The sequence below is a fragment of the Sorex fumeus genome, unplaced genomic scaffold, assembly GCF_029834395.1.
Source record: "Sorex fumeus unplaced genomic scaffold, SorFum_2.1 ptg000039l, whole genome shotgun sequence".
NCBI lineage: Eukaryota > Metazoa > Chordata > Mammalia > Eulipotyphla > Soricidae > Sorex > Sorex fumeus.
The window spans coordinates 21,916,428-21,941,632 of record NW_026606096.1 but is presented as its reverse complement, the minus strand read 5'-3'; the positions used below and the strand labels follow the sequence as shown (position 1 = coordinate 21,941,632).

At 39.9% G+C, this 25,205-nt stretch overlaps 1 protein-coding gene across 1 annotated transcript; it reads left to right on the top strand.

Moving 5' to 3' along the window:
• Positions 1-344: 344 nt before the first annotated feature.
• ETFDH (electron transfer flavoprotein dehydrogenase) lies at positions 345-24,933 on the top strand. The gene is made up of 13 exons (XM_056119018.1): positions 345-560; positions 6,495-6,635; positions 7,046-7,275; positions 8,927-9,008; positions 10,434-10,552; positions 11,273-11,350; positions 14,215-14,361; positions 15,493-15,633; positions 18,351-18,494; positions 20,176-20,344; positions 22,785-22,967; positions 23,461-23,682; positions 24,579-24,933. The coding sequence occupies exons 1-13, from the start codon at positions 527-529 to the stop codon at positions 24,740-24,742; spliced, it is 1,854 nt and encodes a 617-aa protein (XP_055974993.1). The 5' UTR covers positions 345-526; the 3' UTR covers positions 24,743-24,933.
• The last annotated feature ends 272 nt before the right edge of the window (positions 24,934-25,205 follow it).

Sequence of the window (25,205 nt, the reverse complement as noted above, 5' to 3'; positions counted from 1 at the left end):
TGAGCTTCCCAGCGGGAGCGGGACGCGCGGGCGCGGACTACAACTCCCAGAATGCACGCGGCGCCCTTCCCTCCCCGCCCCGCCTCCAGGCCGCGCGCGCTGCCCCCTGGGATATGTAGTCTTTTCCCTCCTCCCACCCGAAGCCCTGACGCCGGCTTGGGATGGAAAACGCCGGCCCAATCCGCATGCAGAAGCGGCGGGTAGGGCTGGAGACTCGCCCTCTCTGGGCATTTTTCTTTTGTGTGTGTGTGTGTGTGTGTGTGTATTTTTTTTTCTCCCCCACTCCTGAGGGACATGACCCGGAAGCCTCTGCGTGGCGCCGGCGCAGAGCGAAAAAGAGGCGGGAACGCCGTGGAGCCGCAGCGGGTCGCCTCTGAGGAGAGACAAAGTTGGGCTGAGGCTCGGTGCTTCGCGGCGGTGGATGGCGCCCCCCGCGTCCTAGGGGTCCAGCGCCCACGGCGCGCCGCTGCCCTCCCAGGCCTGTCGGCTGGGTCCCGCTCGCAGAGTCCTGACCACGGCCATCATCATGTCGGTGCCCCTGGCCAGGCTGGCCAGCCCGGGTGAGAGGAAACTCCGGACCGGGGAGGGGGACGGGACGGAGAGCGGCGTGCATGGGGGGGGTGAGGGGACGATCGGGGGGTTCGCGCGACTTGAAGCGGGGCCCCTCTTGTGTGTGGGGGCGGGGGGCGCCCCAGCTGCCTCGGGGCTTTTCTTGCAGTCAGCGTTCGCGCCCGAACTGGAGCAAAGGTGGCGCCTGTGGGTGTCCCCTAGCGTCGTCCTCCCGAGCTTGTCCCAGTTGGAAGCATGAACTAGGCGAGAGGTCACGCGCCCGGGGAAGTTGTCAACACCCGCACCCGACGGACTCCTGACCTTGGGCTTTCCCCCAGCCCGGTCCGAGCTGACCCCGATCTCAACGGCCACCCCCGTTGTCCTCTTTCTTACCCCGTGGGGACGGGGGACCTCGGGTCATCTCTGCCCCGCTCGGTACCGACCCTGTCTGTGCCGCAGCCCAGCTAAGGATTTCGCTGTCCGCGCGCCGCCGCCTTCTGGTTAGGAACGTTCCGGTGTTGCTCGAACCCTCGGATGCGAGCAAGAGCCTGGGACGTTCCAGAGTGTCACGCCAAGGCGGGCAGTGGTCGTGGTTGTGTGGGTTCCCGCTTGGGTTCTCCTGGGGGAAAAGACTTCCTTACCTCCACTTTCACTTTTTCTAAAAAGTTAGTTTATGATCTATACGATAAAGTTAGTTTATGATTTAGGCGATAACACAGAATGGACATGTCAATATTGCAGTCCCCAAAAACGGCCTGGGGGGTACGTTTCATCCAAGGAGAATTTTGTCCCATTTGACCGCCATATGTGAAAAAATGGGAGTTTTATTTCAAGTGCCTGCTATTGGTTCCTCTGTTACTGGAGCTGACTCGAGGATAGGCTTTGTTTGGGGGACCCATCAGAATAATCAGATGCTTGCCACCCTGCTGTTTATTGGTTTTTTGGTTTTTTGTTTGTTTGTTTGCTTGCTTGCTTGCTTTTGGGGTCACACCCAGCGATGCACAGGGTTTACTCCTGACTCTGGACTCAGGAGTTACTCCTGGCCATGCTCAGGGGACCATATGGGATGCTGGGAATCGAACCTTGGCCGGCCCGTGCAAGGCAAATGCCCTACCCGCTGTGATGTCTCTCCAGCTCCCACCACCCTACTGTTAGGTTGAAATTATTCTTGGGCCAAGCAGGAATCGAATTTCACGGAAGTGTCCGTTTTCCTTTTCCTTGGAGGTTTAAATCATTGCCATTTTCATAGCCAACCATTTTCTTGGCGTTGGTTAACCAGGCAATGAGTGTGACCTTGCTGTTTGGCGATTTTGAATTCAGTGGGGTTTGCCATCTCATTTTTCTACCAAAATGTAGGTGTTTGAATGTTCAGATCTCTAAAGTGAAGATCGCAAATTTGATTGCAGAAAACAGTGAAGGTCATGACTTCTTTTTAACCCCGTGGAGGAAATGAGAACTACACAGTTCCAAATACAAGAAAATGATGAGTTGTACAGCCAAATTGCAGTTTTGTCCAATTTTGAATCATCACCCAATTACGGGTATAAGAAGAACTATTTAGTGTGTAATGGATAAATACTTATACCTGTACATATAAGAATACATAGGAAAAGAATATTTTAGGAGTATGCCATCCACTAGGGAATATAGATCAAAAATTACCTTTATACCATTTGGGTTATATAGGTGTTTTTTAACTTTCAGTCAGATGATTTTTGTCATACTTAGAAAAACCTCCCCGAGCATATTGTTTGTTAAAGAACTACAATATTTTCCTCACAATCATTTTTCAAAAATGTTAGAGGTTATTCTTCAGTTTAAATAGCTGAGTCCATGTCCCTCTCCAAATGTCCAGGTACTCTGCCTATGAATGACATCACTTGTCCTATCTCTGACATTGCCTTGTCCCATGAAGACTCCCTGTCTCATCCCACACTGTCTGCTCGCCTCCAGGGAATGATGGCCAACTCCCAATCCAGAGTGGCTCTGTCCTTAGTACGCTTTCCTCAGTCTCCGGCCCTGGCTGCATGCACATGGGTGACCCTGTGCTCTGTACCTGTCGCTGGGCCTCCCAGCTGTACCCCAGCAGTTCCTCTGCCCTGTCTGGGCTTTCCTAGTCTCCCACCCTGGCCACATGTGTGGATGAGGCTCCCGTGCTCAGTTTCTAGCCCTGCCTGAAGCTGAGCTTTCCTGGGAATCTGAGCCCCGCCTGGGCCTGTGAGGCTGACTGTGCTCAGGCATCTGGGCTGGCCTGGAGCCCTGCCTTCCCCTGCAGTTTGCGAAGGAGGGAGCTGCCAGGCGCAGCCTGGGAAAAAGAGTCAGAGAGCACCTCACCATCTTTTGAGTGAAACTTTTGTACCTTCTCTTTTTGAATAACAGCTTTGTTGCTGTAGTACTCATATCACAGTTTACACAATTAAAATGTTCAGTTAATGGTTCTTAGTTTATTCACAGGCTGGAGCGATAGCACAGCGGGTAGGACGTTTGCCTTGCAAGCAGCCGACATGGCCGACCCGAGTTCGATTCCTCGGCCCCTCTCGGAGAGCTTGGCAAGCTACCGAGAGTATCCCGCCTGCATGGCAGAGCCTGGCAAGCTCCCCGTGACGTATTCAGTATGCCAAACACAGTAACAAGTGTCACAATTGGGACGTTACTGGGCCCACTCGAGCAAATCAGTGAACAGTGGGAGGACAGTGACAGTGACAGTTTACTCACAGTTGTATGATCATTACCCCGGTCTGGTTTAGAATCACTCTCCAAAAAAAACCCTTCCTCATTTTCAGTAATTCTCCTCCAATTCCCTGATCACTCAGCAGCAATCAGTCTACTCTTGTTTGTAAATTATTCTTGATAATTCATATACATGGAATCACTTTGCATGTGGTAGTTGGGGGCTGACATTCCCAGCCTTAGTGTGTGAGAATTCTGGTCACTGATCTCTTTCACAGATTATAGGCATCCTAGTGGACCTAGAGAAACATCACCACTGGGATTTGGGTTTGCTTTCCCGGATAGTGGTCCCAAGCATCCTTTCATGGCTTATTGGATACTTCCTTTGGAGGAGTGTCTTTGCACATTGTTTTTTTTTTTAATCTTTTTATTATTAGAGATGAGTTCTTTATTCATTCTTGTCACAAGTCTCCTACAAGATAAATGGTTTACAAATACTTAGTTAAATTCCGTGGGCTATCATTTCACTTTCTTGATAGCACAAAGCTTATTTTGTTTGGTTTTCATTTCGTTTTGTTTTGTTTGGGGCTCCCACGTGGTGATCTGGAGTGGTTGCCCGGGAACCACTCCCAACAGTCCTCAGCCTCTTCAACCTGCTGGCCAGAGGCTTCAGTGCTAGGGCCCAGATGTAGAGGTAACAAAGTCCACTTACTGGATTACGGGCATTGATTTTCAGAGACCTCCAAGACTACACCCTCGAGTACTTCTTGTTAAGGGAGTGGCTGGCGCATGTGGCTCTAACTTGAAGTCTGCGTATGCTTTACATGTTTTATAACTGAACCCTGTGCTATCTATCTCCCAGCCCCAAAAGGGTTTGGAGTTTTTGAGCCACACACAGTGATGTTCAGGACCTACTCCAGCCCAAGATTTTAATTGTGTTGAACTACACTTGTCTATTTTTCTCTTTTGTTGGTTGCCGAATTCAAGTTCACAGAGATTCACACATAACTCTTTTCTTAAAGTTTTATATAGTTTTAACTCACATTTGACCCCTTTTAGTTTCTGTGTGGCATCATAACTTGTTATTTTGTAATAATTTTCACCTTACAAAAGAATTGCAAAGTTAATGCAGGTATTTTTATATTCTCAGCCCCTCTTCTAACATTGCTATAGTATAAGTAATGAAACTTAAAAGTTTTTAATATATGTCCAATATTATTAATTAAATTGTATATCATATTTAGGGTTCTTTCTTCATTCCAGGATACAGTCCAAAGCACTACATTATTTTTAGTTGCCACATATCCTTCGTCTACTTCAATGGGACATGTCTTTGCTTGTCTCTTATGACCTTGATACTTTCAGTGTGTATTGCCAAGGTACTTTCTAGAAATCTCTCTATATGAGTTTTATAATGTCTTATTGTTAGACTGAGATTATTGATGTTGGGGAAATATGTCACAGATATATCATCATATTCAGGGAGTATGTGATTTGATCATATCTTTCTGCTGCTAATGTTAAATCTGATCAGATAAGAGTTTCTGCCATATTTCTCCAGTGTGAAATAATGTCTTTCCCTTCTCATGTTGGAAGCTAGTCTGAAGCTTAGAGGGCAGTATCTAAAGCGAATCTCAGTTCTGGGCTGGAAAGATAGTACCAGGAGTAAGACATTCGCCTGGCACATGAACAACCTCAGTTAGATACCTGGTACCACATATGGCCTCCTGAGTACCATCAGGTTTGGCCCAAAAGCTAAAAAAAAAGAAAAAAGAAAAAAATATTGCTCAAATAAGTGGATTATATGCCTAAAATGGATCAGATGCTAAGTTCAGTTCCTGGGACCACATGACTCAAAGCATTATCACGTGTATTCTTAGTGGCGCTAAGCATAACTGGGCCCAAGCACCACTACACCACACAGTGCTGAACTTTCAGGCCCATACCACAAGGCTGAGTATAATAAGGAACTGCCCCTGTATTTTTTAAATGATCCTAAGACTCAGTTTATGACTCAGGCTTAACGATACTCAACCTTAAAGGCTATTCAAACTTAGAAACATTCCATTGTCTTTTTATAGGTTAAATATGACATCAACTAAATTGGATAGTTATATTACATTGAATATAATTTGAGGGGCTAGGTAGTATAATGGGTAGGAGGATACTAGCCTTACATGTGACAACCCAGGTTCAATCCCTGGCAACCCCGTATGGTCCCCCTAGCTTTGCTGGGAATGATCCTTGAGTGCAGAACCAGGAGTAAGCCCTGAGTACCACCGGGTTGTAACCCAAAAACAACAAAAGAAAATGCTATAATTTGAAAGTCTTGCTTTACAAGAAAAAGGAAACTCATTCATCAAGGAAAGAATAACAATATGCTTTAGTTTATATCACAGCTGAAAGCTCTAGTCACTGCCTGCATTGCTGATATGGTCAGAATATGAGCAGCATTTCCAAATATAAAGAAAGCATCATATACAACCACAAAGTACCTTGCCAATTACCTAGCAATAAAGAAATTGAGATCTCGAGAGTAATTGAGATCTCGAGAGAAGATAAATAGAAGATGAATCAAAAAGCAGACCTGATATTTAATCATTGTTTGTTTTTTAAGAAGATAAGGGGTGGGGCTGGAGCCATAGTACAGCAGGTAAGGCATTTACCTTGCACACGGCCAATCTAGGTTCGAGTCCCAGCATCCTGTACGGTCTCCCGAGCACTGCCAGTAGTAATTCCTGATTGCAAACCCAGGAGTAACCCCTGTGTGTTGCTGGGTGTGACCCCCCCAAAAATGGGGAAAAAAAAAAGATTGGGGGCTGGAAAGATAGTACAGGAGGTAAGATGCTTGCCTTATATGGGACCAGCTCTGGTTCAATCCCTGACACTGCATATGGTCCCCTGAGCACCACCAGAGGTCACAAGCACAGAGCCAGGAATAATCTGAGTACTGCTGGCAAATAAAATAAGTTATTTTATTATATAAAATAAACCTGAAAAATAAAATAAGTTATCTTAGAGTCAGAGAAACAGCACAAAGGCTAGAAGGTATGCTCTGCGTGTGGAGGAGGCTTGGGCTTTTGGCCTCTGGCACAAAATGGTCCCCTTTGTTTTATGGGGATCAAACTCAGAGTGTTACAAGGTAGCACAAAGAGCCTCCTCCCCCCCACCCCAAGAAAACAATGATGTCTTAGTCTACATCTGAAGAAAACTAATTGAAAAATAATAATAATAATAATAATAAAATAATAATAACAGTTACAATTTTTGTGCAGCTTATCAGTGCCTTCATGCCTTAAAAATTACAAAAAATTATCTACCTCTGTGTGCCATAAGATGGTCTTCAACTTCTGCAGTACCTCGAATTACTACCCATTACACTATTTATCCCCGGGATAAGGACAAGAGATGGGAAGGTAAGCAGTACTTCGTGTGCAATTGTTTAGACTCGGAAATACTTTGTACTATTTTATGGAAGAAAATTGTTTTTCATGGAGTATAGAATATATTACAGTTACATCAGATCTGCGGCTTCTTCAATAAGCCACTGTTTGCTAAATTTATAATAATCTCAGAGATGAAATTTGATTTTATGACAGCACCGGAATAGAAAAACCAAGGACAATGTGTGTCTAATGCAATAGTATACTTAGTATAATTTTAGTATGATTCTTGTACAAAGCAGGAGGCCAGTTTCTATAAATAAAGCTCTACAATGGGAAGGATATCTATAACCCAACACTTGATTATATTCGGTCGTATTCATCCTATTCAATTTTGGACAATTTGATACGCATGTATGCTTTGAAACTATGCTTCCTTGCAGGAGTGAGCATGGAGAGGTTTGCAGAGGAAGCTGACGTCGTCATAGTGGGTGCCGGGCCTGCAGGGCTCTCTGCAGCCATCCATCTAAAGCAGTTGGCTGCGAAACACGAGAAGGAAGTCCGCGTGTGCCTAGTGGAGAAAGCCTCGCAGATTGGAGCGCATACTCTCTCAGGGGCTTGCCTTGACCCACGTGCTTTTGAGGAGTTATTCCCAGACTGGAAGGAGAAGGGAGTATGAAAACCGTTTTTTATACAAAATCTAAACTGTGTTGTATCTTATTTCTTGTTTCCAAATTGCTGCACTATGACAAATGCTTTTCGCATAACTCTGTATCTTAAAGGATAATTGCAGATGTTTCTTTTATTTTCAAAGTACCAAAAAGGGCTGGAGTGGTAGTGCAGTGGGTAGGGCGCTTGCCTTGAGTGAGTGTGGCCCACCCAAGTTTCATCCCATATGGTCCTCGATCCCTGCCAGAATGATTCTTGAGCACAGAGCCAGGAGTAACCCCTGAGCACTGCTGGGTGTAGCCAAGAAAAAAAATAACCAAAGGGTAAAAAATTATTGAATCATATCAAGTATAATTTTAAAGACTTTTTTTAATAATCATTGTGAACTGATTATAGCTTCTACATATATGTATGAACTTAGTTTATATTTATGCACTGAGAAGGCATTATCTTTAGAAAGCTTTGGAATAGTTGTGCCAGATAAAATACAGCATTATTGAGATTCTTTTCTCATTTATTCTATTGTTGTATTTATCATTGTTTTCAGTAAAACTATTTAAATTGCCTGGAACATTTGTAATATCTAAAGCCAGGGAGAATAATCTAACCTAATTTTCTGAAGTAATTTAATGTAATTTCCCATGTCCTGAGCAGGAAGACCTTGAAATGATTCTCTGACAGCCAGATTCCAGTTCTGTTCTCATATTTGTTTGGCCTTTTTAAAACTTTCTACTCCAGGTGCCAGGAGATAACTCAGAAGCTCAGATGCATGGTTTGCATGCCTGCGGTCCAAGTTTGATTCCTAGCACCTGAAGGTTCCCAAGCCACTGCTAGGAGCCTCCCTAAGCACTATGCTGGGAATAGACCCCTGAACGTTGATAGATGTAGGTCAGAAACAAAAATATATATATATTTTTAATCGAATTTTATACATGTATTTTATTCTATGAAATGGATTATGCTTGTTCTACCTTTAAGCTAGGGTATTATTTGTGAATAGACTTTCAAAAGGTTAAAAAAATGTGAATATTCCTGTATTCTTCCCCTGTAAAATAAGTTGAATACCAAAAATTTTACCTATGACTTTTTTCCTAGATTATAAAATTCCTTTGAACTGGAAATAATTATGCCTGATTGACTTGCTCTTATTAATGTGACACAGAAGTAGATATCGTTGATTCATTATTGACATCAGTTCTTATTAGAAAAGGTTCTCACATAAACCCATGACTTGTATGTTACTTGTCTTTATCCAAAAGAAAAATAAAACTTCTCTTATGTTTTCATCAAGCAGGAAGTTACAGCTTGGAGCAGGCACCTAGGCTAAACTCCCACAGAGACAGGGAGGCAGGACGCCATCATCCTTGAAGTTCACATCTCAGAGATATCTCCAAGGCCCCAAGAAAGACTTCCCTGGGATGCAGAGCTGGCTTATTTAGCTTTTTAAAAGATTCCCATACATCCAAAAGAGACAAAGGATTTACAGTTGCAAGTTTTCTAAAGGAAATGCTCAAAAGTGAGGAAAGGAGTTCCCTTTCACTTTTAGTAGTTTTTTTTTTAATTTAAAAATTATTTTTATTGATTCTTTTTATTGCTTCCATTATCCTTTAAGTAGGAACTAAAACCTTGTCTTTTTCTTTCCTCCATGTTTCAAGGCTCCACTTAAGACTCTCGTAACAGAAGACCGGTTTGGGATTTTAACAGAAAAAGGTAGAATTCCTGTGCCAATTCTTCCAGGTAAGGTACGATAAATATTTATGAAATTATAAAATTGCATGGCTGGTAGGAACTACATCTGAGCTGGTAAAATCCTCTCCTTTACAGATGAAAAAACTCAAGCCCAGAGATTTGAAGGCTTCATCCAGAGTTTTATAGCAAGACAGTAACCCAGTTCTTTTTACTTACAAACTAGAGACAACCAGGGATTTTATTTTTTTTTGGGGGGGGTGGGGGGTGATGGGGTTAGGGGGTTGGGGAGAAGGAGTGTTGGCCTTTGGGCCATTCCAGCAAGTGCTCAGAACTTAACTCCTGGCTCGGTATTTGAGGATCATTCCTGGTGGTACCCAGACAAATATGCTGGAGACTGAAATGAAGTCAAAGAATGTGCCTTAACAAACCTTGTACTATCTCTCCAGCATCCCAACCAAGATTTTTAAATTTAGTCACTAAAATTCTTTGTAGGTTTTTGCTGCAAACTTTCAGTTTTTGTTTTTGTTTGGGTTTTTTTTTCTCAGTTGGAAAAAGGATTTATTATTATTAGTGAAACACCATGAGGTACAGTTGTAGACTTACAAACGTGCGTGCTTGGGTTTCAGTTACTCAATGATCCAGTACCCATCCCTCCACCAGTGCCCATTCTCCACCATCAACACCATCAGTGATCCCAGTAGCCTTCCCACCCCCACACCCCATCCCCCCACACCCCATCCCCCCTCACCCCACCCTGCCTCTGTGGCAGGGCATTCCCCTTTGCTCACTCTTTCCTTCGGAGTTTTGTAGTTTGCAATAGAGGTATTAAGTGGTCATCGTGTTCGGTCTATAGTCTACTTTCAGCACACATCTCGCATCCCGAACGAGTCCTCCAAACACCCTTTACTTGGTGTCCCCTTCTCTGTCTGAGCTGCCTTTTCCCCCAGCTTGTGCTGCCAGCTTCCAATCCCTGGAGCAGACCTCCTGGTACTTATTTCAACTATTCTTGGGTGTTCAACTCCCATTCTGTTACTTTATAATTCCCCAGATGAATGCAGTCTTTCTATGTGTGTCCCTCTCTGGCTCATTTCACTTAGCGTTATACTCTCCATGTAGAACCACTTGTGTGTAAATTTCATAATTTCATCTTTTCTAACAGCTGCATAGTATTCCATTGTGTAGATGTACCAAAGTTTCTTTAACCAGTCATCTGTTCTCGGCCACTCGGGTTTTTTCCAAATTTTGGCTATTGTGAACAGTGCAGTAAAGAACATAGAATTGCAGGTGTCATTTCGACTGTACTTTTTTTTTGCCTCTTTGAGATATATTGCAAACTATCAGTTTTAAAAGAAACTGAAAAAGATACTGTATATGACAGAAATTCTGCATTGGATGAGACTTTTAAAATGATGATTTGTTTTTTATATGTTTTATAAGAGAAAATCAGATTCATAAGCTAAGCTCTCTTTGTAGGTCTTCCAATGAACAATCATGGGAATTACATTGTGCGCCTGGGACATTTAGTAAGCTGGATGGGAGAACAAGCAGAAGCACTGGGTGTCGAAGTGTACCCAGGATATGCTGCAGCCGAGGTTCGTGTGGTAGTGTTTACTTTATTTTTCAGTTTTGCTTTTAATGTTTGTAGGAATAATTGTTTTTTTCTTTTGAATGTAAACCAAGAATGACATAGAAGTAAAGAAACAGATTTTTTTTAAGCCATAGCATTTTAGAATCTTAAAATTAAAGGGCATCTTTAAAAGTTCAAATCCAAAGAGTCTTTGAATTCTTTGACAATCAGGTGATTGTCAGAGCTGAGGCAGGGGATGGGCTGGTCGGTGGGTATCTGAAATTTCCATGTTTTTTGTTAATCTTTCATTATTGTTTAGGTAACAGGATTACAATAGCGTTTAAAAGGTAGAGGTGTTACACTGCTGCCACAAAATTGCCCGTGACCCAGCCTTCCCTCAGCCCATTCCATCCCCCTCCCACTATTTCTTGATTGGCAGTTTGCGATTTTGGTGCATACTTCTAGCTCATTTAACCATCACCCATGTGCTCTAACCCTCCACCTAAGCTCCCGTACTTCCATCAACCTAATTGTTTTCCTCAGCCCCCTCACCCCAACCTGGCACTTCAGGTCTCTAATTCAGTGTTCAAGGTTTATTATCAAATGCTACTGTCTATACCCTTCACAGACCATTTCAAAGGCTTCATCTACAGTTTGAGACACTTTGTAAAACTTGAAATGATGCGTATTGTTTCTGGTCTTGGTGGTCATGAATCCTGCAATAACAAGCATGTTTTCATTTTAGGTTCTTTTTCATGAAGATGGTAGTGTGAAAGGAATTGCCACTAATGATGTTGGGATACAAAAGGATGGCGCACCAAAGGTAAACATTTTCAGAGTATGTGCTTAACAAAGTGACAAGTAAAACATCAACTCTAGGAGCCTGAGCATTAGGGCAGGGGGTGGGGGGGGGGGGGGGCTCTTTCCCTATATGTGGCCAACCAAGGTTCAGTCCATGGTACCACATGCAATTTCCCCAAGTAACCCACCCCCCTCAAAAAAAAAAGTTAACTAATTCAGTCTCTACAAACTGCACGTTAAGTGAATGATAGACTATAGTAGTTACTATGGCAGTATGTTCTTACAAAAAATATAAAAATACATTAGATATTATTCAGATTATTCAGGCATGTATACATTCATGTATATAACACATTCAAGAAATTTTTTTTTGTTTTTTTTTTTTTTTTGCTTTTTGGGTCACACTCGGCAATGCACAGATGCTACTTCTGGCTCATGCACCCAGGAATTACTCCTGGTGGTGCTTGGGGAGCTATATGGGATGCTGGGAATCAAACCCAGGTCTATCGCGTGCAAGGCAAATGCCCTACCCACTGTGCTATCGCTCCAGCCCCATAATGTTTAAAGGGAAAGAGCATGAGTCTCACAAATATAAAATAAATATATAAGATTTTATTTCACTCATTAACTATTGGGGGAATCGATAATGTGTTACAGCCAGTTGAAGAACTCATAAAACTTGTAAGTCATCAATAACTACAGCTTTCTTCACTGATTTTTCACATCTCTCAATAAGCACAGTTTGCATTACTGTCAATAGCCAAAATGATAATCTTTGATGTGATTTCTGGTGGGGTGCAAGATACATCTTTTTTTTCAAATTAGAGTTCCAGTAAAATCCTTATAGTAGTGTTAATGTATATGGTCCTGATGTGAAAAGTTACTGTGGCCCACCACCACAAGAATGAGAAAATTTTCACATGATTTTGTTTCACTATCTATAAAAACGATTGCCTTTTTGTTCAAACATAAGCCTAGAAGATTTTCACTACTATTTCTTTTTTACTCCCAGCAGTGCTGAGGAATCCATGAGGTGCCAGATCAAGCCTAGGTTCCCACATTCTAACTTTGCAAAATAAGTTCCTAGGATATACAGTTAACATTCTGAAAGTTTCCTTAGAAAGAACAAGGAAAAACTGTGTTGGTTTACTATAAAAACAGAACAAAACATAAATTTAACCTCTGAATAAATGTTTATTCATTGACTTAATTTTCTTAGCTATAAATTCTTTCAGAGCAGAAATGATGGAGAATTACTCCAGGGCCTGCATGGTACCAAAACCTATTAGAGCCTCCATAAATACTTTTTATAGGGGTTACTCCTAGCATTGCTGAGTTGGAGGAAGGGAGCATGCAGTGCCCAGGGTCAAATTCATGGTCTCCTTAGACATGTGTGCTATACTTGGGGGGTCTCCCTAGGCCCCTCTGGAAGTGTTGGTTAACCCACAGTTTGTCCTCTCTGCCATTCTTCTTGAACCTGTACAATATTGGGTTGAATACTGGAATTTTATTATCTTTTTAAAAAAATTTTATTGAGATAAGATTGGCCTATAACACTGTTTTAGGAGTTCAAGGTCACACCCATCCACCACCAACATACAAATAACCCTTCATCAGCCCATTGAACAGCCCATATAATCTAGTCTAGAACCTCTTCTAGGAACTTCTGCTTCTGCCCTAGAAAGCAAGTGGCAAAGCTCTCGAGCCTTACCCACTTTAGTAAATGCTCCTAGTGTTTTAGCTTATTGCAGTAGAATCATGTGAGACTTTTAGCACTCAGCAAGCCAATAGGAGGGCCCTGAAGCTGGATTAATTTTAAAGAGTCATCTAAGAATTCTGCTGCAGAGCCAGATTGCAAATAACTTATTCCACGTGACCTCTCATAATAATAAAGTACTGTTTTTTTCTGGATTCTTCACCATGTTGTGATTACTATATATTGTAATTATTTAATTATAGATTGATTCTCTCAAAAGTTGTGTATTTAATATTGTAGTACATTTGAAACACAAAAAGTCTCCATTATGGTATTTCATTTTCTTTAATTTCCATAGTTGTTCAGATGTTTATTTTGAGTTCTGTACGTTGTAGTTACGAATTTTTAGTAACGCTTTATTTGGTATATTGCCTTGGGCAAGTCACTTTATAAATCAATGCGAAAAAGTTTGTATAAGCCAATTTTTGGTACCGATTGGCTTACATATTCAAATATTTTAATAGAGAAATATTTGAAGAGATAGATTTCATGAGATCTTCAGTGACCATATGTATTCCTTTATTTAGTAATAACTCCAAACATAAATGCAAAATACAAAGAATGAAAAAGGAAAACACTTAAGCTAAATTTTTTTTCTCCTTAGGAAAAGCTTTCAGTTTTGCAATAATACATTTAGCATTACTCTTCTTTTGAAGAGAAGTATAAATAAAGTGAAAAGGTAGATGAAGAGTGTAGTGAGTGTGTTTAGTGCGATGCTGTTTGTATTAAAAGGATATAAATAGACTCATTCCTGAAGATCTGGCATGATCCTCAAGAAAGCTATTAATAGTGATTTTTGCCTCGAATAGAACTGGAACTGAATCAGTAAGGAAATGACCTTTCATTTTCAACCTTATATTCATTTATAGAAAAAATGTGTTTTAAATGAGCATGCTTTTTTAAAATTCTCACAGACTTATCAAGTGCATCTTAAATTATTATAAAGACACAAAATTCATTTTTTAAAAATGTATTAGATTCTGTGTACAACAGTACTCTTACATGTATTTCAAAAGTTCTATATATTGTAATGCCTCTGTACTATACTGGATCGTAGTTTAATTCAAAACTAATCAAAATGTTAATATTTTAAAATTTATAAAATGTAATTTTAAATGGTTTTGTTTTAGACAACATTTGAGAGAGGACTTGAACTGCATGCTAAAGTCACAATTTTTGCAGAAGGTTGCCATGGACATCTAGCCAAGCAGCTATACAAGAAGTTTGATTTAAGGGCCAACTGTGATCCCCAAACATATGGAATTGGACTGAAGGAGGTATTAACTTGCTTTATCTGTATTTTTAATTGACAAATATTGTGACTGAAAATATTTTGAATATTTTTCAAGACTATTCAAATATTCTAATCAAATCCCATTTGTGTCCCATTTGTTGTATTACAACAAATTACATATTGTAATTTAATCTATTACTCTTTCAGATGTCTTAAAAATATTTGTAACTTTGTTTTTTATTGTAGCACCATCTGTTTTAATGACTTAACCTGTTTTCCATAAATTGTTATTCATAATTAATCCTGAATTAAAGATCTATTTGGTATTGTAGTGTGAAGTAGTTGAGTTTATGAAATACTCATATTAGCATATTTAATTATCCACAGCCTAAACTTCAGTTAAGTATGATAGATATTCCCAAACCTTATTGCCACATAAAAAAAAATTTTGATAATCAAAGTTTTTTTTTTTTACTTTTTTATTGAATCACTGTGAGATAGACCCTTAAAAAGCTGTTCATGATTGGATTTCAGTCATACAGCTTTCCAGCACCCATCCCTCCACCAGTGTACATTTCCCAGCACCAGTGTCCCCAGTTTCCCTCCCATAACCCCCCACCCCCTGCCTGACTCTTTGGCAGGCACTTTTCTCACCCCTACGCCTCCCTGCCCCCCTTCCCCCCTCTCTCTCACTCTCTCATTTTGAGCATTTGGTGTGCAGTATTGATACTGAAATGTTATTAAGAATATTCCTTTACTTATTTTTAACACTCAGATCTTGTCCAGTGTGATCATTTCCCGCTAGAATAGACATACTGGTCTCTTCTCTATCTTTACTCTCAGCCCCACACACACTTGTAGCACGTAAAATTTTATTACAACCTTTTGTTTAAACCGTTTATAGGTTAAATCTCAAGGATTCAAATTCTATGTATAAATAGATGCATTGTGTTATGCATAAGAGCATAATTATTTTGGTAGACTACACATGCTGTTTGATTTTGGGTGATATTTTATATGGGGAAATGTTTAGAATTTGAAAATAAGGAATGAACTGTTTTAGTGAAAAATAACATTTGTAGATACTTTTTTTACTTCTGGTTTTCATGAAGAAGTAAACTGAATATAATCCTATGAGTTGTCTCATAAAATACTCTTGGTGGGGTTTGTTTAGTTATGGATTATTGATGAAAAGAACTGGAAACCTGGGAGAGTGGATCACACTGTTGGCTGGCCCTTGGATAGACACACCTACGGCGGCTCGTTCCTCTATCATTTGAATGAAGGTGAACCCATGGTCGCTCTTGGTTTTGTGGTAAGTTGTGTTCCCATTATGACAACTTTTACTGTTAGAGTTAAAAGATCATCAGTGTTACAAAACGAGCATTTTGAATTCCAGAAAATGTAAAACACTTCATTCAAAGCTTGCATTACAGTTGTGTGAGTTTGTAAAATGGGCTGGTGGGAGAGATACTTAAGGCCTGCATGGGAACTGCCTTCTTCAGTCTCCAGTATCACAGATGGTCCCTGGCACAGCCAGATGTGTCTCCCAAAAATAAAACAAAAGAAAGAATTAGTATGTAAAGTGTTTATACTGTTAGACATAGTAGTCTACCAAAAAAAAAAAAAAACCTTAGGATTCGGGTATTGTGTAATCACAAAATAAATAAGTGAGCAATGGTGTGGTCTCTCTCACCCGCCACGTGCATTTGGTGGCTGTGAGCTACTTCCCCACCTGGCCTGCAGCCACTGCCAACAGACGCATGAAGGAGGGAACAGGGCCCCCAGGCTGGTTGGTGATTAGTCCTCATTTATTCCATTCTCCCCACGCGCCTGTTCCAGTCCTCACTAAGCGCCCCATCCCAGTCTCACACTGCACCTCATTCCCCTCATTTTTGTCTCCTCCTGTCCCCCAGGCTAGTCTCTCCGCGCTCCATCTTGCCACCTGAGTCTAGCACCCAACCTCCAAGCACTGTGGGTAGCAACTACACCTAGGTGAGGTAACACTGTCTGTGAAAGACGTTTCTTCCGAGGGAAGCACTTAAAAGACAAGACAAAGATTTCCTGCAGCCAGGAAATCTTTGACACACTCAACAGCAAAATACTATCTAGGGGTGTGTTTCTCCTTTCCTTACTCCAACAACCATCTTAGATTCACTTCTAAGAAATCTTTCTAGTCATTTTGTATGGACACAGTAAGGGATACGTTAAGCCTTTAGGGTGGCTCTCCTGGGGACATCTTGCTATAGATCCCAGACTACACTGCTCAGACCAGATTAATCTTTCCTAACCCTCGTCCTAATCCAATTGTTACTCTTAGAATCATGACAGAATTTGTCCATGACCGTGCTCTTAACTTATAATTAAGTGCTATGGCACTTGTCGTGGCCCGTTTTAATGCCAGGGTAGCTCACAACATGCCCTGGGTCCATCCAGTCCTTCGTTAGGACCCTGCTTTGGGGGTGCTGGGAACTAAGGGCAACTGAGGCTTAAGTCAAGAAAGCAGATGCAGAGGAGTGAGTATTATTCAGAGTCAGTTAACTCCCAAGTTGCAAAAGTATAGCATTAACTGTCTTCCTGTGTCTATTCAAAAAGGACATTGTTGGGGGCTGGAGCAATAGCACAGTGGGTAGGACATTTGCCTTGCACGCGGTCAACCCGGGCTCGATTCCCAGCATCCCATATGGCCCCCCGAGCACTGCCAGGGGTAATTCCTGAGTACAGAGCCAGGAGTAACCCCTGAGCATCACCGGGTGTGACCCAAAAAGCAAAAAGAAAAAAAAAAAAAAGGACTTTGTTCTGAAATAAACTATGCAGAGAACATAAGGGAAGGACAAAAGCAATATTTCACTTACAAATATAAAATTAGAGATTTATGAGAATTTGACTTTACAAGTCACAGCTACTGCTTAGGGAAAATACACCTAATACAATGGGTGATTAACCCGTTGGGGAAGCAGAGGACAGAGAAGAGATTAAAGATAAACACACAGGAATGGGAGTATTTCAGGAGCACTGTGATTGGTGTTACCCAATAAACCTAAGCTCCCTGAGACCAGGGAGAAATGACAAACCAATATTATCCTACAGATATAAACTTATTTTACTGAAGGAAAAATTGAAATCCAAACAAGTTAGACAGTTTTCTGAAATAAAGACATCAAGGCAGAGTTCTCACTTGAATCTGTCTGACTTCAAAATCCATTTCTGGTTTTGGGGTTTTATGTTTTGGTTTTATGGTTTTGGTCTTGAAGCCACACCTTCAAGGGATTACTCCTGTCAAAGTCCATTTCTACTATCCTGCCACTGAATTTGAACTCAGCAAGTTTAAACTGTGTTAAAACTTGTGTTTTTTCCTTTATGGCCACTTAAAATCCTTGCAGTAAATTGCATTCTGGACATTAACAAGGAATGGAAAAATAATGAGAACAATAAACCAATTGCCAACAGCTTTATATTTTAATACCATAATTTAACTTGTATAAGCTAATGTCAAATGTCTATATTATTGACACGTCTTGAACTTTGTCTTGATAGTATTCAATGTATTATTTTTGTGTAGTTATATCAGTGCTAATAGTTTTCAAGGAGAAGTTAGGTTGTTAATTTCAGCACTTTGATTTACATTTACAAAATATAATGTTTTTCCATCTTCCCTCCTCTGCCCATAAGTATATCCTTCTGTTGCAATTTTTGCCCCTTTAGTCCCGTATAGATTATTTCTTTATATTTTTACAGTTATTAAAATAGTATTTTTTGTGGAAACTTAGACTTTGCCTTTGATTTACAGAGCATAGTGATTTAGTATGTTCTGATTTTTTTAATTCTCCAGTTAGAAAAACTTGGTATCTTTTTGTTTATCCTTTTCAAAGCATTTGTTTAAATTTGGGTTCTGAATATATTTGAATACTTGTAAAGAAAATTTAATGTACACATTTTCTGATGAATATTGCTTATTTTAGAATAATGTAATTTGAAATAAAATGTCTTAATTGCATGTCTGTTTAAAATTTTATTTTAAAAATTTTTAAGGTTGGTCTAGACTATCAGAATCCATACCTGAGTCCATTTAGAGAGTTTCAGAGATGGAAACACCATCCCAGCATTCAGCCAACACTCGAAGGTGGCAAAAGAATTGCATATGGAGCCCGAGCTCTCAATGAAGGTGGCTATCAGGTAATTGCACAATTTTTCATTTCCTGTTACTACTTCTAAATTTAACACATTCAGAAAAAAGGAAATTATCTCAATTAAGAAAATTTAAGAAAAAATAAAGCACCCAGCTTTTATAAAATTGTCACACCATACCATACTTTTAATTACATATAAATTTAATTTTCAGAGTATATTGATTTTAGAAATAAACTCCACGGCTATTATTTTGTGTTTTGGTTTTGGTGCCAAAGGTCAAAGCTGGGGCATCTTACATGTCAAGCATACTCTCTATCACTGTCAGTTCCTTTGTGCTGCTGGTGCTCCAGCCTAACTAGGCTACATCAACAGTGTGGTCCTCTGGTCATTTATTTTCAACCAGAAAATTCAAACTCTGTGGTCCAAGGTACTTCCTTTATTCCTTACCTACAGAAGATATTCAAGAGCAGATTTCATTTTCAGTAAAGCTAATTCAGCTAACTACCTAGGTCACCTAAAATCTATGCCTTTTAGATGGCCTCTCAAGCTTTTTCTCTTAATATTCATGCAGAATATTAAAATATTTGATAAATCTTATCAAATATAGTGTATTAAGTATATACTAATTAAGCAATAAATTTAGTTCTAGAAAGCTGTGGGAAATAGTATTGTGAAAGTATTATTAGACACTGATTAGATGATCTAAAAATCATCTCGAAAATGAATCAGTGATTTTGAGTAATTTGTAAAAAGATGATTCCTTCTGGGACTGGAGTGATAGCACAGTGGGTAGGGCGCTTGCCTTGTATGCAGCCAACCCAGGTTCAATTCCCAGCATCCCATGTGTTCCCCCAAGCACCGCCAGGAGTAATTCCTGAGTGCAGAGCAAGGAGTAACCCCTGAGCATCTCTGGGTATGACCCAAAAAGGAAAGGGAAAAAAAAAGATGATTCCTTCTTTCTGTAGTATTCTAAAACAGAACTATTTCAGAAATTTGACCTTTTATTTAAAAAAAATCAGTTTAAGTGATGCTCTAAATATTTTATTACTGACAGTAGCTCACAGTCCAGTAAAATCACAGCTAAGATATAAATGGCATCACTAGAATCTTACAATTAAGTTTCCAAGTATGAGGTAACTTCTATTAATTGTTTTGTTCTAGAGTAGTAATTAGTTTGCAACAAATATTTACTGGCTAGCGTAACTGTTCAGGCCCATTAAATGCTTGAATAATGTCAATAAATACCTACAGCTAGTGTAATCTGTTTTTCAAAGTATGTAATATGAAATGTATATCATAGTTTTGTATTTTTAAAACATCTGCCTTAAGCACTTAAGCAACTCGGATAATGTGGGGTTTGGAGGTGATTTTTTGGGAGGGAAGCCATACCAGTGGTGCTCAGGGTTCACTCCTTGCAAGGCTTTGGCGTGTGATGGCAGAGACCAAGTCCATGACCGAGACCAAATTGGCATGCAAGGCAGGGGCTTTACCCACTATCTCTGTGACTCCTCAGATGATTTTTAGATTGACAGGAATAGATTATACACACAATCTTATTTAAATTTTCCTACTAAAGATTGTTTTTTATTTCACAGGGATGGATGAGTACATGTGCACATGCACACACACTTTTTTACTTCAATTTTTCTATTAAAGATTGTTTCCATTTTTAAAACATCCATTTTTATTTTGAACTAATTAATATTACATCTCTTTCTTTCTTCAGTCTATACCAAAACTCACTTTTCCAGGTGGTTTACTAATTGGTTGTAGCCCTGGTTTCATGAATGTTCCCAAGATCAAAGGTACCCACACAGCAATGAAAAGTGGAATTTTGGCAGCAGAATCTATTTTCACTCGACTAACTACTGAAAATCTCCAATCAAAGACAATAGGTAAAATTTTCCTGTTTAAAGTATAGATAATTACCAGGTTCTTCTTTGAGATACTTCAAAAGAAACTAATTAAGACTACACTCAGTATGTAAGTGTGAAAAACATATATAGTTAAAATTGTTCTTTTTAAATATACCTTGCAGTTGATATCAATAGATACTACATGTCCCTTTATATAAAGCATGAAGATGCTGCTATAGAGAGAAACTCCATAGCCCTCTCTCAGAAGAGACTTAACAGCAGTGTCTTTTTTTTTATTTTTTACTTTTTTTTGGGTCATACCCAGCGATGCACAGGGGTTATTCCTGGCTCTGCACTCAGGAATTACTCCTGGCAGTGCTTGGGGGATCATATGGGATGCCAGGGATCGAACCAAGGTCGGCCTCGTGCAAGGCAAACACCCTACCCACTGTGCTATCGCTCCGGCCCCCTTAACAGCAGTGTCAGTGATCAATGGTGTCTCGCCTATTTGACATTTGACATTGCATACATGTACCATAAAGAAACTTCTTGCACTTAAGCCTCATTAAACTCCTTACCTCAAAGACCTTCTGCGGATTGTTTTACTTTTGTTACTGGAGCATACTCTGATTTTCCCAAATTAAAACCCAAGTTCCTTCACCATCTGACGAGATCTCTGTGTGCATTCAGCTGCACTGACTTCTTCACTGAACATGTCAGGCATGTTCCCCTTACTTGGTCTTTGCTCATGGCTAACCCTGCATTTTCTTCACCTTTGTTTCAATCTCACTCTTGCAGTGGTTTTATGATGATGATCACAGCAAACCACTTAATTAGCTGCACCCAGGCATTTCCAGCCTCCCAGGCCCTATTTTTCTACAGTAATTTGCTTTCATCAACTTTGTTTCCTGCCTATGGTAGAAAACTCTAAGCGGGCAGGCACATTGTTTACTATGAATCCTAGACACCTGCCACATAGTAGCAATTTAAGAGGTATTTGAGAAAGAATCCTTAATTCGTTAGAAGTCCAGATAATAAACCTCCTGCTATATGCATGCAACTAATTATGATGTCAATACCATATTGCACCACATAATCATTGTGTCCTGTTTTTAAGAAATACTGGCACAACTTTTTAAAACTTTACGTAATGTTTACACTCGTTTGCAAAAACATCGGCATAAAAATACATGCCGGATATTTATATGGTAGCACTGTCCTATCCTGTCCTCCCATTGTTCATCGATTTGCTCGAGCGGGCACCAGTAACATCTCACAACAAATTGTGAGACTTGTTGTTACTGTGTTTGGCATATCGAATACATCACAGGGAGCTTGCCAGGCTTTTCCGTGATTTATATGGTAAAATGTGGTTTCTATGTAGCAGTAGTGGCCTAGGGGTGTAGGATAGGAAGGATCCAAGGTAGAACATTAAAAAGACAAGAGGACAATTCAGGTATAGAATAGGTGAAGCTAATGTTTGGGCAATGGAAATTTTTTTCTTTCTTCTTTCCAACAAAATCTTGAAGAAAACTTCAAGATTTTGTTGAACCACCAGCCATTCGTTTACCTTATCATTTACTTACTACCACATAGGTAGAATAGGAATAAGTATACCACAAAAAGACTTAACAGAGGATTAAAGGAAAGTGACATGGAGCTAGAAGACAGTAATTAGCCTGTGGCACACACAAGTTGAGAAACCTAAATCTTGCTATATATTAAATGTACGCAGCACCAGATTTTATGTCGTTATTTCCCAGAGCTGTCACCGTGATACCACAAGCAAGATAGCTTAAAGACCTAAGGGTGTGCCTGTAACTGCAAATGTTACTTACTTAAGTCTTTTTCTTCCTGTCTTTGCCTCACTGCTTTCTTTGGGTGTCTCATCTTACAAGAACACTTAAGTTATTGATTCAGGATCCTCTCCACTAAATATGACACCATATTAAATCTGTAACCATTGTAGCCAGTTCCAGATAATTCAGAATATATTTGTTGGGTGCCAGTATTCAGCCCACAAGTAGCAGTGTTTAAAGGATTGATCCAGAAGTCTTTCCTTTTTATAGGGCACATATTCGATATGCCAAACACAGTAAGAACAAGTCTCAAAATGTTACTGGGCCCGCTCCAGCAAATCGATGAACAATGGGAGGACAGTGACAGTGATACAGTGATACTTTGTATATTCACTGAATTTTCAAAATAATGTTCCATAACAGGTATCAAATAGCTTATTTTTGGGGACAGTGGCAACATTTATTCAGTTGTCTGTGACATCACCTTCAACTTTCTAAGTTCAGTTTCTTAAAAGATCCTCTTATCAGGTGGGGGGGTGAGGGCGGGGGGGGGGGAGGAAAGGAGGCTGTAATTTGACACTATTTTGTACTTGAGGATTTGGTACTATTTCATAATAAAAGGTTTATAAAAAGGGCTATTTCATGTCAATAAAGAATATTTTATTTCATTTTAATATAAGGGCTCCACGTAACTGAATATGAGGACAACTTGAAGAACTCATGGGTGTGGAAAGAACTCTATTCTGTTAGAAACATAAGACCATCCTGCCATGGATTACTGGGTGTATATGGAGGGATGATTTACACTGGAATCTTTTATTGGGTATTTAGAGGAATGGAACCATGGACTCTAAAACACAAAGGTAATTCAGAGATATTGGGGATTGAAATGTTATATAGTCATTGAAAAGTCATGGATACGGGCTGGAGAGAGTTCAGTGGGCTGAAGTGCTTTGCATGCAGGAGACCCAAAACACTGCCAGGGTAACCTAAGGACCGCAGGGTGTTAAACAAACCCCAAAAAACCATGAATCTAGAACACATTCTCTAAGAAAGTTGACTTAAATCTTTTATTTAAAACTCATTTTTAAGAGAATAGTGCATGGTTACAGGCAGGAGGTACCATCCCTTGTCTTTAAGGGAATTATTACTGGGAAGTTCAAGTATTTCTTTGGGGCAATTCCAATTTTTATTAAGAAGTTTTAAGAAAATTCTTTGAAGGAGGCTGTGTAGGGCCTTACCCCTACTGCAGTATTTGAACTGGAGTAGGCACCTGCAAGACCAGCGCCCGTCTTGAATCTCTCCAGCCCAAGAAAAGTACTAAGCATTTTGTTTAAAATCTCAAAACTTTCGAAGGTCGTGACTCTGATCAACTGAAGCCAGCCAAGGATTGTACACCTATTGAGTATCCAAAACCTGATGGACAGATCAGTTTTGATCTTCTGTCGTCTGTGGCCCTGAGTGGTACTAATCATGAACATGACCAGCCAGCACATTTAACCTTAAAGGATGATAGTGTACCTGTAAATAGGAATCTGTCAATATATGATGGACCTGAGCAGCGATTCTGCCCTGCAGGTAATGTGTTTTCCATCCCTGCCTAAAATGTATCACTTGCTTTCAATGTGTCATACAGAATTTTCCATAGCTCTTCCATTGCTTGAAAATTGTAAATGACACCAGTCTTTAACTTATTTTCATGGATCTTAATAGTTTAAAAATTACGTAGTTAAAATAGTGAATTTTACAAACTAGTTCAATTTTTTTAAAAGCCTTTCCCTGTCTACACTTACACTGATGTAACAGTTATCAGCACTAAATAATTCAACTTTTCTTACTGTTCATTTCCATTATGGCTGTTTATATACACATATATTCTATGCTAGGTTGTAGCCACATTTCATTCAAGAAAGCTCCTCCCAAAGTTTATTAATGTCAAGCTTTTAACTGTAAAGTGGGTCTCAATAAAGAATCATTTTCAGGTACTTGAAAATTGGTACTGGGGTTGGAGCGATAGTACAGTGGGTAGGGCGTGTGCTTTGCACATGGCAGACCTGGGTTCAATCCCCGGCATCGCGTATGGTCCCGCAAGCACTGCCAGGAGTAACCCCTGAGCATTGCTGTGTGTGACCCAAAAAGAAAAAAAATTTAAAAATTGAAAGTTGATACATTCTAGAGAACTAGAATTTAACCTCTTTGAGGGGAGAGACATTGACTCACTTTTGGGATTTCTATTAGGATTAAGGACTAACTCGGTCTTTTCAGCTGTACTGTACGCACATGTATGTATGAAAGAACTTGGCTCTAACTTCAGTTTGCTTGCTAATAGCACTGTTAAAAAACCTTGCCATACAATGGGTACACATTCAAAGTATAAAACTCCAAGATTTCTCAATTTCTAGGACTTAAATTTCTACTTTCAAGTTTCACGTTAAATGGTCAGTTACTTTACAGTATTATTTGTTTCCTTACAGGAGTTTATGAATTTGTCCCTTTGGAACAAGGTGAAGGATTTCGGTTACAAATAAATGCTCAAAACTGTGTGCATTGTAAAACATGTGATATTAAAGATCCCAGTCAGAATATTAACTGGGTGGTACCCGAAGGTGGTGGAGGACCTGCCTACAATGGAATGTAAACTGCAGCTTATTTCCTTTGCAGGCAAAAAGTACAGCAAGAAAACTCTTAACTGTTTAAAAGTGTCTTACGGAATACTGATCAGAATGTTCATAAAATTATCCACAAAATAAGATTTTTATACTATAAATGTGTCCAATTAAAACATCACCAGTATTTCTCTCAAATAAACTTTTAAGTGACAAAAATTTCCTTAATGCTTTAATTCTTTCAAGTAAATCTATACAGGTCTCGCAAAATAGTTGAAAGGGCTGGAGAATGCCTAACTTGGATCCTTGCACTGCACGCCCACTCTGCCATTCAGCACTGTGTGGCCCATCACATCACCTTGCCCTCCACATTGCACATCACTGGGAATGACCTTGAGACTTACTACCCTGGATACCCTTCCCCATCCCCACAAATGCACAGAGATTGGCAATCATCCACGACTTATGCTTTATTGGAAACTATATCCATTAGTT

Coding starts and splice junctions, on each gene's coding strand:
- ETFDH (XM_056119018.1), top strand. CDS start 527: ATGTCGGTGCCCCTGGCCAGGCTGGCCAGCCCGG. Junction 9,009..10,433: donor TCCTGTGCCAATTCTTCCAG/GTAAGGTACGAT, acceptor CTCTCTTTGTAG/GTCTTCCAATGAACAATCAT. Junction 15,634..18,350: donor TGGTCGCTCTTGGTTTTGTG/GTAAGTTGTGTT, acceptor AAAATTTTTAAG/GTTGGTCTAGACTATCAGAA.